Source organism: Panthera tigris, chromosome C2 (assembly GCF_018350195.1).
Source record: "Panthera tigris isolate Pti1 chromosome C2, P.tigris_Pti1_mat1.1, whole genome shotgun sequence".
Classification (NCBI taxonomy): domain Eukaryota; kingdom Metazoa; phylum Chordata; class Mammalia; order Carnivora; family Felidae; genus Panthera; species Panthera tigris.
In genome coordinates, this window is record NC_056668.1 from 92520192 (window position 1) to 92534093 (window position 13902).

Sequence of the window (13902 nt, forward strand, 5' to 3'; positions counted from 1 at the left end):
GAGAAACCCAACCTGGTCTGGATTATCCAGGAAAATGTTCCTGATGCACTGATGTTGAACCTGAAATCCAGAGGAAACTTAAGGATTTTCCAATGGGAGTATTCCATCACATGGCCTAACATTAGGAAGTTTAAGGGAACAGAGTACACTGCACTGCTGTGTTCAAATAACTGAAAGATGTACCACACAACTGAGGCAAATGGAGTGATAGAAGACGTAATTAGAGATGCAAGTGAAACCAGATCACTCAGAAGTGTGCAGGCCACATTAAGGGCTTGGGAATCCATTTAGGTTTTTCCAGCAAGGGAAAAACATAACCAGATTTACATTTTTAAAAGATCATTTTGGTATCATTAGGAGAACGAGTTGAAAGGATAACATGTAGACAGACCAGGTAGGAGGTAAACACATAGGCATGTTAGACATGCACATGGTATATACTCTAGACCTCCAGTTTAATTTAACAGTACTCTGTTTCAATCAGACATTTTATGTTTCTTCTTTGTCCTTTCTAATGAAAGGCAACCCAGTTAGTCAACCCTGCTTTTAATAAATACACTTTAAAAAGCAAAAAAGACAATAGCCACCTAATGGATATTTTAAAACAATTATGTTTCTGTATCATTGTAGAAAGTTTGTGCGTTAGGATTGTAATTTTAAATTGCATTTGGGTTAACTGCAAACATTCTAATTGTAGAGAGCTTTGATTTAAATGACACATTTTCAGTGCAAAAACATGAGTGAGTCATCAACTCAACTATTGAAGTAATGGTAAAGTCCCATCCATTACATTTGTTTTGATTGTGCTCTGTGTTAATTTTGTATTTATGATTTTGGTGTAAGTTGGATAATATAAATGTATGAAATACATAGAATAATTCACTGACTTCATGACAGTCCAAAAATATTCTGTCAAATGATTTTGACGATTGATGCAACGATCAGACATCAAAAACAACAACGTGTTTTTGGAGAAATTTGCCTGAAGTAATTTTAAGTTTTCAAAAAGAATTGTTTTCATAAAAGTAAATTATATTATTTTTCTAAGGAAACCAATGGACAATTTACATCACCTAGTGTAATATAAGTCCTAAGCATAACATATAAATGAATGCAACCATTTATTATTCTTTTTGACAATTTGAATTATCTTTTGGATATCACCCTAAATGATAAATCAAGTGACTTAAAAGTAAAACTCAAAATTGGAAAACTAGAGTTTAAGTGCTTTTATCTTAAGGAGATGATATGCGCATGTATCTTGAGTAGTAAGTGTTCTAGCTTTGAGCTAACTTTATGACAACGGGCTCTTCAGTGAGTGATTTTAGGCTAATATGTTATGCAGGTGCTGGGAGTCAAGGTTAAGTATGAATTATTACATCTACAGACTTTCATGAGAGCCCAATGCAGCATATATGTAAACTGTTTTATTCTATAGGTCTTTAGCAGAATAAAATAGTGACAAATAGTGTAACATATTCAACCGTCACTGAATAATTACAAGTTTTCTTTGGAGAAAGACTTACAGTTTAGACTTATTGTTTTGTATATCATTACTTTATCTTATTCCTTGGGGTGTGGCATTTTTTAAGAAAATGTATTTTCTCAAAATTTTGTTTTGATTTAAAAGAAATTGTTCTTGCTAAGACAATGTGTAATATTCATTCTTCTCCCAAGTTGGCCAGAGGCATATAAATGCTAGAATCTCTGGCTTTGAGGGGTGTGGATTTGTTTTTCCATTCTTCCTCTTGCTAATGGTAGAGTTTTTCACCATTTATTTCTTTTTGAAATCCCTGATTTTTCTGACCATTAAAGATAATGGGTGATGATATTCCCCATTTCTATACCCAGTACATAGGACTGAGTGGTACAGCAAACTCCTGCATGTCTACTTCATGTTCCTAAAACAGGGGAATCTGAAATGGAAACAGAAGGAGGCTTTTACGTTCAATCATGTCCAACTCCGCCGATTCTGTTCCAACATGGATCTGTATGTGCCATTTAATTTTAAATACCTCACTATTTTCCTAACTACACAAAACCTGGGAAAAAACAACAAATCTCATTCTCTCTGCTTATTTCTTCTAGGTTGGACGAATTGAAGACTTCCTATACCAATTAGAGGATAATTTCTTAAAAACTAAAAAACTGAGAACCGCTAGAAGGCAAAAAACAAAACTGAAGCGGCTTCAAACTGTGCAGCAAAGCTAGTCACTGGGGAGCAGGTGCTACTAGCCATCAAGATGTCCCAGAGAAAGGGGCAATGGCCTCCAACCAACCTGACTGTGACAATCCAGTAACAAAGGCCTATCACCAAAGAAGTGAGGTTGGACTCCCCTTGGCTCTTCTTTACAAAGGTGTTCTATACTTCATTAATCTTGACTGGCAGCAGTAAATGTTCTCAACAAGTTTGACTTGACTCTTGTTCACATTCGACTTATGTAAACAGCTTATAAAATAACCATTGCTGCCTCTTTCACCTGCTTTGTTCTTTCAAAATCTACTAAGGTTTACTAGTTCTACCCAAGTATGTTTGTAGTATTCGTTCATAGTCATGTGTATGATCAAGAATTATTCACATACCTTATATAGATACGGACAAACAATATGCATGCAAATTTACAAATTATAAAACTGATAATATACTTTCTCAATCCTTATGGAGATAAGTCAGATGTGGTATGGCTGATATTATCAGTTGAATTATCTCATTAAAATCTCTATTCTCTCCTCTGGATTCTTTACATTCCCTCCCCTTAAATGTGTGACTCCTGACTCAAATGTGTGATGAACACACATATGTGACAAGGTAGTGAGTCAATAGCCATCACTTAAGACCTCTGCTGACACCAAAAAGGGGGTTTAAAGACAGGGTAGTAAGAAAGAACTCAGATACAGAGTAAAATAAAAAGGAAAACATATTTTTTTTTAAATAATGGGAAAAACTGACTAGGATCGTAGAGTACATTGATAATAAACAACATGAAAAGGGAAAAAGAATAACAACATACCTAGAGCTGAATTTTTTGTTATACAATGAGATTGTAAAAGCATCAATTAATAACTTAATCTCAAGTGCATGTTAGATTTGTGTAGTCGTAGTTATGCAAGGTATAAATATTTTTAAATTTTGAAGTAAACTGGGACTTTGGTTTTCCTGTGGACTATCTTACCTTCTTTTCTACCCCACCCCAAAGAACTCCATCACTGCTACCACCTTCCCTCAAGATTGTAGGCAGTTAAAGACAGTTTAAGAAACTCCTTTTTGTTTTTAAACTCACACTGGCATGGCATCTCAGTTCTATTCTCATAAATAAATACTGGAAAATAATTACTTTCTCTGGGAAGTTGAGTCTAGCCAAATGTGGGAGTCTAAGGTAAATAGCTTAGCCTCCAATCCTACCACCTCTACTGTTCTGTTATCACTTCTCTCCATCGTGAGAATTTCCCATTATTTAAAGAAAGAAAGAAAGAAAGAAAGAAAGAAAGAAAGAAAGAAGGAAGGAAGAAAGAGAGAAAGAAAGAAAGAAAATCCTCACAATATCTCTGGGAAACGAAGCTTCTTAGCTTTGAATTTTAACTTTAGTGTTAAAATTTTATTTTCCAAAAGGATTTCTACGTCCTGAAACAGTTTGTTTGTTTGCTTGTTTTTCATTGAGATAGAATCTTAGTACTGCCTGTTTGTTTACTCAACTGTCTTCCGAAAAGCGTATTGGCATTCAATAGCTAATCAATTGCTTTTTCTGTTTTTTGAAAATTAGAGTTCTGTCATTCCACAGTGCCTGAAGATTATATTTGAAAATAATATAATTTCAATTACAAGATTATGGCTTCACTGTTTGACCATTTTCCCCAATCCAATACTAAATGTCCATTGGTATTTTGGCTGGTGCTTGGTTATGGGAAAGAAGAGACATCTAGTCAGTCTTAGGAAGGATGATATATAATGGAAATCCAAAACTTCCAAAAGAAACTTCTTTTCAGAAAAAAAAGTATTAATCAATATTAATAGCTTTTCAATAAGGTATCAAGGTATCAATTCTTTAGAATTCCTAATAGGTTCAACAACATTGCCCATAGGAATGAATTTTTTTCACAGTTTCCACATTAGTGTCAAGAGCCTTGAATAGCAACAATGCAGCATAATTTACCTCACCTGGCTTCCCATCCCTTCTTTGTTTTTAAGTTTTCTGCAGAGGAAGGATTTATAAAGCAATATGGTATTAGTAAAAAAAATTTAATATTAGAGAAAGCACATTTTACAAAGTACTTTCAAAATGCTTATTTTATTTCAACTTCACAAGAATTTCATGTATGCATTTTCTCTATCTTACACTTGAGGAAACCAAGACCCAAAGAGATTAATGCCTTTTTTTTTAATTTTTTTTGCAGTTATTTATTTTTGAGAAACAGAGTGAGACAAAGTGTGAGCGGGGGAGGGTCGGAGAGAGAAAGGGACACAGAATCTGAAGCAGGCTCCAGGCTCTGAGCAAGTGGTCAGCACAGAGCCTGATGCGGGGCTCGAACCCAGGAACTGTGAGATCATGACCTGAGCCGAAGTCGCACGCTCAACTGACTGAGCCACCCAGGTGCCCCGCCTTTTTTGACTCCAAAGACTTGTTCTGTCCTCTACTTGCTATTTGAAATGTGGTCCGTGCCCAGCAGTATCAGCATCACCTGGGAGTTCATGAGAAATGCAGAATTTTTTAAAGTGTATTTATTTATTTTGAGAAAGAGCATCAGCAGGGGTATGGCAGAGAGAGAAGAAGAGAGAGAATCCCAAGCAGGCTCCTCGCTGTCAGTGCACAGCCCAACACGGGGCTACATCTAAAAAACTGTGAGATGAGCTAATGACCTGAGCTATAATCAAGAGTCAGACTCTTTTAACTGACTGAGCCACCCAGGTACCCCAGAGAAATGCACAATTTTAAGTTCCTCTCCAGGTCAACTGAATCAGAATCTGTGTTTTTAAGAAGATCCCTGGGTGATTTATGCACATTAAAGTCCAAGAATTACTCCTTTACCGTGTTGGAAAATATTTTCTTGTCAGCTCAAAGTTAACGTGACACAGGGACTGATGATGTAGCCACTCTTAAGTTTTGGTTCAAATTAATATCTCCTAATATCATTTTTGCAGAGGTTCATGAACCAAAAGTCCCAGAAATTAAAAGTTCAGTGATAATAGGATATACGCTATTTCCCTGTCATTTTCTTGAAGAGATCTTGGATTTTATTCTGTAACATTCCAAAGACATTAAGTGAAACAAAAAAACAAAAAAAAAAAAAGACATATTAGCCAAACAGGAGAAGAGATATACACTTGATGATCAGACCAACTTAAATATTATTCATTGTATAGCTAGTCCGCGCCCTACATGCTTCAATAATCTCAGCTTCCTTTGTCTTCCACTACTTCCCATGCCCCTGCATCATTTGCTGAAGCATCTCGATGGGGAACAGAGCTCTGCTGATCTCTGATGCTAGGGGCAACTTGTCTTCCAAAATATCTGAACAGATTCCTCCCAACTTGTCTACATTAGGGTGACAAATTCTGTCCATAAAATGTATTTTGGGGGTTGTCACTGGGTAGTCTTCAGTAAGAAATAGTTCAAGTATAGAAGTTCCCCACTCAGAGGAAGAATTCCAAAGGAAACCACCCATGATCACGTGAAAATCATGTATGTTCCGATCTACATCTGCCTTGATGCCAGACCCTTGATCATTCTCACTCATTCCTGGATCATTCTTCAGGGAATTGTGGTATTGTTCAAGGGTTATGTGAAGGGGTTCAGAATGTCACCCTAAAATATGCTACATTGGCATATTGATTATTTTGAATAAAGATACTTAAGAAACACCAGTGCAAGAAGGACATTCTGACTTTCCTCTGTCCCCCTGAAAGCAGGAAATAAATCTCCCATGTGAAAGTTACTCTCCTTGTACCAGGAGGATAGAAGACATCTTTATCACCAAAGAGGGAATCTAGGACCAAGAAGTCTGTATACATAAGCCTAGTTAATTCTTTACCATTTGCTACCCCAAGCTTAAACCCCTCTGCCTTGCCAATCCTACACAAACATTGTTTGTCTAAATGATATAAAAGCTGCCCACTCTGGTCACTTCTTTGTGTCCCATATCTTTGAGGGGCTCCTTAAAGATATTCATACATACATACATAATTAAATTTGTTTTTCTCCCGTTAATCTTTCCTGTTATACAGGGGTGTCTCAGCCAGGAACACAGAAAGGTAAATGAAAATTAATTTTTCCTCCCCTTCAGATGTTAGTTCTCCTCATCTTTTCAGTTTAAAACTTTTCAAACCTATGGAAAAGTAGCAACAATTGAAAACATAACTCATATACTTTTCACATGGATTTCCCCAATTATTAATATTTTGTTTCATTTGCTTTCTCTCCATCTCTTGTAACTCTCTATTTCACTCTCTCTCATCAAGTAAAATACATTAAAACACATTCCTTGGAAAAATCAAATTGTTTCCTTTAATAAAATCACCTTTCTGTGAATATACTATGCTAATCTCCCACTTTCAGGTCTAAATTTGTTCTCTGCATCAAATGGAGCCAGGTGACCACCGTTACTTAGACACTGCGGGGGAAGAGCTATGGACTGTACACGCCACATTGTCCCTCTCCTCCTCCTCTCTTCTAGCTTTTCTATGGCATTGCTTTGATGGTCACAGCGGCATTCAGCAGGAGCAGGGTCCTTGAACAAGGCAAAGCAACGTAGCTAAGGCTATTTGCTCGTAATTCGATATACTTCTGTATATCTTCGAGGGTAGCAAGTCTTTATTCTCGGAGAACAGATCACGCAATTTTTGAAAACAACCAAAAATTACTCAGACCCCAAATGGGTATCTAAATCATGGGCATCTCTGAAGTAATGGCACGTACCAAGTCAACTACATTTAAATAAGTATAGCTTCCCAAGGTGACTCCTCTGAAGAGAACCACCTGTATCTTGGTATCTACATGCTAGTATGTTTGTTTAAAAATAACTGGCACCGAGCACTACTATATACTTCCGATGGAACAGAACATTGGATAAATTAAAAACCTGTCTAGAAAGCAATTTGTCAACATGTACCATGAGCTCTAAAGATATTTATAACCTTTGTCCCAATAATTCCACTTTTAGGAAACTATACTGAAGGAATAATAAAATGCATGTTTAAAGAGAAATTTTTTTTAAAAAAAGATAAAAATTTAAAGGGATTCATCACAGGGCTATTTTAAGTAGAAAAATAAAATGAACTCAATGAAAAATTTCCAATACAGGTAATAGACTAAGTGATTTATGATGGTCTAGCCAATGCCTAACCTAATAACGTAAAAATTTTATAATGTTAAAAGAAAAAAGTAAGATATAAAACTATATACAGCATAATTATAACTAGGTTATAAAATATATGCATATAAAAGACTGGAAGGAAATACAATAAGATATTAAGAATGGTTATCTTTAGTGGAAGTAGTTATGGGTGACTTTATTATCTTTTCCTTAACATTATACAATAAGTATATGTTTCTTGAAAATAAGAAAAAATCCTTCAACAACTCATTATTTAATATTTCTCTACAGAGAAAGACCAATTCCTATCAGCTTTTCTTTGCCTCTTTGCAAGGAAAAAATTATATATTCTGATACTTACATCATAGATACTTGTTGTTGCATAGACAGAGGCTTGTAGAAGCATTTTATTTGCAGAATTCTTTGTGACATAAAATTTTTGATGACTACCTCTACCACACAGCCCTGAAGCACACAGTCCGGAAGATCACTCAAGTAACTATTACACAGCACCAATTATGATGTTTTATCTGCCTTTGTAAATAATGACATGATATCATATGTGGGCTGTCCCTATTTCCTTTGTTTGTGTTCCTCATAACTGTCTTCTCTTATTGTTCTGTCTCATTCTTTCCCTGCACTTACATCTCCTAAAGTATGAGATGATCAGAGACCAAAGTCCCTTAAATCAAAATGTATTGAAAGTTGAAGAGACCACCGGCAGAGCAAAGCTTTTAATTTACAGTGGCTGGATACATTGAGATGGTGTGTTGGAGTCCAAGTTCAATCAGATATTTCACAAGTTGCCTGATCCACTCAGCAGTGCCCTGGGCTCCAGGACATGGATACAAAGGACTACTGTGCAGCCTTGACAAGCAGCATATTGTCAAGATGGGATGGAATGGAATGACACCTGGGGGCAGACTCCTATTTTTGACAAGTCATCAAAAGAAGGGAAAATCAGAAAACAGACCCAAAGAGCATCCCAAAATTTACAAATGTAAACATATTCTGCCTGTGCCTTGAGGAAAAGAAACCAGAAACGCTCAGACCACATGAGATAATTAGCGCTCAAAATCACTCTTCACATGTATTCTTTAATGGGAACTTGAACATTAACTATTGCTTACGTTCTTTTGCTGTGATCTTCTATTGATCCGAGGCAATGTGCAGAACAAACATTCATTAATAATCAAGACTTTAACTTTCTTTTTAAGTAAGTGTTTAGGGAAGTAGAAAGGCAGATATTTAGTAAGAAATGGGAAGAAGGGATCCCTGATACGAATAACAAATCCAGCTTTTCTCTAAGCCTTGTACAGTAAGTTTATAGATATGAATACCTGTGTTGTAAAACCAGACAGGGAAATTTGGTGTTAGTGTGGCTATTAAAAGTATGGCCCTAAGAACAGTACCTCTCATAGGGCCACTCTAATCAAGCTAGCTGATGGTGATGATAATCATAATATGGAAAACAAAATGGGCTTAGATTTTGAAGACCTGTGTTCAAGTTCTAGATCTTTTATAAAGGGAGATAATAATTCTTTCCTTTCATAATGAGATTTCAGTACGGGGCACATGAAATAATGAAATATGAAAGGATTTTTAAACTCTGAAACAATATGACCTTGTGTCTCTTGATAACTCACTATAAGCTAGGCATTGTCCTATTTAGCCCTCACTACAAAGCTGAGGCTGGAAATATTATTTTCTCCTTCCACAGACAAATAATTTGAGGCCCAGAAGGTGAAGTAACTTCCTTATAGATAGAAAGTTGCAAAACTGGAGTTCAAACCTAGACTTGGGACTTGATATATAGCTTTTTTGTGTTTTATTATTATATTACTTTGTTTAAGACTTGCTGGGTTCCAGGTAACACTAACATACATACCTGAGATTGCCCAAAAATGACCCCAGGAGCTTGCTCTGTGTCCAATACAGTAGCCACTAGTTATGTAGGGCTATCATAGTTATGTAGGACTAGTTATGTAGCCCCTAAAATGTACCTAGTACAGCCAAAAACTAATTTTAATTTAAACTTTAATTTTTAAAAGGTTTTAAATTTAAGTTAAAAATTGGTACTTAATTCGGTATTAGAAAACTTCAAAGTATATATGCAGAAAAATTTGGGTGTGAAAATCTCCTCTTAACTGTATATTTTATGAAATCTAAATACAGATCAAGTATTTCCAAAGGAAATTTAGTGTCCAAATGGAGAGATTCTGTAAGTCTAAAAGACACACCTGACTTGAAAGACTTATTATTTTTAAAAAATGTAAAATATGTCAACAACAACTTTTATATTGATTGCATGTAGTGACATTTTGGATATAGCGATTTAAAGAAAATGTATTATTAAAATGCATTTCACATTTTTTCCCTATTTTTTTTTTTTACTGTAGCTAGTAAAACACCCAAACTTACATATATGGTTTACATTGTATTTCTATTGACAAACACTGACCTGGACAATGAGTCAGCTGGAACTAAGAGCTCTCCCCTCTTCCCAGCAAGAGGGCTGAACAGGAATTTGGCCTGCCTACCCTGGCTATAAAGTTAACCATGGACCCCAGATCCCCTTTGTTTTGTCAGTTCTTCACAAATTTATTGTTTCTTTGTCTAAAAGATATAAAAGCTGTCTGTTTGGTAACTTCTTTTTGTAGGGTTTTTGTAGGTATAAGATTAAATTTGTTTTGCTCCTGTTAATCTTATGTTAATTTAATGATTAGACTAGCCAAAGAACCTGGAAGGGAAGAAGAGGAATGTTTTCCTCCCCTACACGTGCCCTATACAATGAAAGAGTGAGAAAGAAGCAGGTCTTGCTCCTAGACTGTTCACCCTCAGTGTGCCCAACACAGTGCTCTGCACACAGTTCATCTTTCTGTGGATGTCATGAACACCACATCTTGCTCAACCTTGCTTAAAATTTCCCTAATGAAGCCTTCCTAACCCATAGAATTTTCCATGGCTCATGACAAATGGTGACCAGAAAGGGACCCATCTTGCACAACAGGGGATGCTGGGAATACTTGGAGAAAAAGATATAGGAAAAGACTGAACTTCCTCCTCACAGGAAGGTAGATACTCAAAGAACACTGAGATTTGTGATCTTACTGCAAATATGACACATGTGTAATTAACACAGAAGAAGTCAAGGACATACTGGCTACATTTGTAACCAATGTTGGTCCCCTGAGTCACATTATCCCATAAAAACGTAAGTGGCATTAAAGCAAAATTTCTGTACTAATACATAATGCTGCATTTAACCCAGAATAAAGCTGAAACACAATACGATTTATGTACTCCAGGGACAGGGGAATCCCTATCCACTAGCAAGTATGACAGAGGGCTACCTATTGATGAGAAAATCCACCTTTGTTTAAATGCTAATTAAACATCTACTGAGAGTATCCAACTCTATGCCAGAACATAGAATAGACATTAGGACAGTAATGTGAAATAATATAAAAAGCATTGGCTTTCTCATTATGTGATCCAGGTCTCAGTCTCCTAATCTGTGAAACAATGATAATAGTCTTCAAATGGGTATTGAAAGCCTTAAGTCCATCATGTATTTTAATTGCCTAGACAGTGTGTGACATAGTAAAGACTTTAAATCTTAGTGCCCTCCCTCTGAGAGCTAGGAGAGTGGAAAACAGTCCCTGCCCTAAAGGAGTTAATGCTCTAGTCCGAGGAGCTGACCAGTCTTGTCCTCAGACCCCTATGGCAGTGCTGTAGCTGAGGGTGACTGTGCACCTCCATGTTGGCAGGAGGGAAGGAGGGCCACTGCAGCACGTGTGTGTGTGAACTTGGGATGAGAAGGGGCAGGAACACGGCACAGAAGATGTAAGAAATTGAACTGATATGAAATGATCCCACCACAAAAAGAATTCCCTGCTTGAAAATAAAATTGTTTTCCATTTGATTTCTTGTCATTTGCTTTTCCTGTAAATGTTTAGCACAGGAAAACCAACTATTTGAGGAATTTAATGAGCTATGGTCCAAATAACCACAATTTTAAGCTAACTATGTTTGTGTTTTACCAGAATTCTAGATTTTTGTGAAGTAGAAACAAGCCTCCCGCTTTATACTTTACAACTAGGTGTTTGGGATTTTTTTTTTTTTTTTTCATTTTATTTCAAAATCTCAAACATGTCCATCCCACTCCCTTGGCTCCCATGGTCACTATCTTAGTTCAGCCTTTTTATCCTCTTTTGGTTATTATTCCCGATAGGCCCCACTCTCCAGTTTGTCCTCATGCCAATCCCTCTTGCATGTTGTGACCAGAGCAACCTCTCAGGATCCCACAGTGTCTGCACTGCTTTCCACACCGTCAGCAGCTCCCCATTCCTACAGGAGAGGCCAGGCCACGTGGAAGGCACTGCCACCGCACGACTTGTCCTACCCAATCGCCTGCCCTTTGTCTCAAGCATCCCTGCCCAGGAACACCCCACATGTGGACATGCGGACATGGGAGGGGGGCGCCACACCCTGGCCATCTCTGCCTTCCTTAACTTGCTCCCCCTCTTCCCTGTACTCCTCCCTTCTCTGTACTCCGCCTTCAAACCTCAGCCCCAAATGTCGCTTACTCATCCATTCACTTCCTCCTTCAACCCCAGGCAGACGCCAATCATGCTTTCCTCAGCATTTACAGAGCGCTTTCATCAGACTCCCTGCACAACTCTGGTCATGTCACATCATATTAGAATGAATTGTGTACACATTCTTTTTCTCCATTATGTAACTCTTAGAGAAAGAACATCCCTTTTTATTCCTAATTTAAGGGTGGGTGTGGGCAAGATACCATCTTATAAAATCAGGGCAGCCAGTTGGTAGTCCTTTAAAGTGTCCAGGATGGAGTGAATTCCTCCAAAAATATTTCTAGAAAAGAGGAAAACCAGGGACCAGAAAAGAGAAGGAAAGAGAAGGGGGGGGGGGGGCGGTGGTGCTTAGAAATTGAGTTTAGAATTTAACACAATTGGTTTTTAGCCTGGTTCCTAGAGACGAGGTTGCCGTTCTGTGATCAAGGACAACACACATTGTTTCTGTGAATGTCACTCACCCCATCTGCAGAGTAGAAATAATAATAATAGATCTTACCTCCCTGCCACTGTTATGGGAGTAAATGAATTGAAAGAGTGGCTGTAAAATTCCACTTTTGAATTGAGTCCAAGGTCATTCTGTTTTTTGAAAATGTATTTTTCAGAAAATTGGAAATTTGCTCTAAAATTTTTATTGAAAAAATATTCTCTTTTGTTGAATAATGATAGGAGATAAAACATGCCACAGCTCCAACTCATCCCCCTTTATTAATGAATTAAGCCACATCAAAATGCAATAAAAAGGGTGTAAGAGGCTCCTAAGAAGCATTCAAATTTTTATCAGTCATTTTCCCTCCATAAAATGAGCATTTCTATTAAAATGGTATTACATAAAAATAGAATTTTAATGGGTGAAGATTCTTTAAAATCACAAGACCACCTGGTAAAAGGCAGGCTTAAAACTACTTTTCCCTCCATAGAAATTAGAAATGAAAGAAACCAAAAATGACTGAAATTAGAAAATGCAAAAAACCAAAATAGCCACAAAATAAACGTGCTCCCCAAATGTGGAAGTGTCAGGACCTCCAACTCAAAGATGCCATTGTTAAGAATATTAGGCTCTTGCTCAGCAGTGACCATGGGAAGTAAGAAATTCTGCCCGGGTAGTGAAACTACATGGGTTATGCAGAAAGGTACACTGCAGGGAAAGAAGCCACGCATGACTGGAAGACAGGGATTGTGATACTGCAGAGCAGTGGAAAACATGAATTACCTGCCAACAAGGGATCTGCCATCGGAAAGAGTCCCAGTAGGCAAAAATGCAATAAAGTTGAAAGGATGGTCACTCCAGAGAAAAATGGGCTCCACAAGGAACAGGAAAAGGGCACATTTGGTAAGTTTGTATCAATAGTCAAGCTGTGATGTCATTTTCAAAATACGACTATTGGTGTTGAATAGAAAGCATTTCAAATTGAGACGTGTTGAGACAATAAGCATAAACACTCATACATTGTACTTGCAAATATTTGGGGGATGTGAATATTTATCTTGCTCATCTCTGAAGAATTTTAATTTTTCTCATTTATAATTTTAATCGAAGCATTGCTATTCATTTTTTCTTAACTCTTTCTTATAGGCATCAAATTGTAATATCTAAGTCCATTTTGGGGGAAAGAAACACCACCAAGAACTACCCTCCAGAACAAAATAATGATGTTCATTCCTCCAAACAACCAAATTTGAAGTCTACTAAAACAAAAACAAGGAGTCCGCACAAAAAGAAGTAACAAAAATCACATTCTAGGGGTTCAATGCAAGAAGCAGCCTCACTATGCCGTCTAATCAAACTTCAGCTGACTTTCACAAAAAAATTATACCCTAGCTCATCAAAATATACATTTTCTATTTGCTTTTTTTAACATTAAAAATAACAATAAAAAAAGAAAACTTGAAGGAGTTCACAATCATTTGCCTGACACATGTCGATGTCATGTACTGTCTCTGAAGATCGGGAAAGCTATTTGCAGCGCATGTGATTAGCAGACACTAGTCT

At 36.9% G+C, this 13902-nt stretch overlaps 1 protein-coding gene across 2 annotated transcripts in view; it reads left to right on the forward strand.

Moving 5' to 3' along the window:
- Window positions 1-2477, forward strand: part of SPATA16 (spermatogenesis associated 16) — a 241745-nt gene extending 239268 nt beyond the window's left edge. Inside the window, exons 11-12 of one of the 2 annotated variants that reach the window (XM_007077092.3) lie at window positions 1911-1990; window positions 2089-2166. In XM_007077092.3, coding sequence (XP_007077154.3) covers window positions 1911-1990; window positions 2089-2122 — 114 coding nt within the window. In that variant the 3' untranslated portion in view covers window positions 2123-2166. Of the gene's footprint in view, window positions 1-1910; window positions 1991-2088 lie in introns of both variants that reach the window. The other variant, XM_007077091.3, reaches the window with a different exon arrangement.
- Window positions 2478-13902: the final 11425 nt, after the last annotated feature.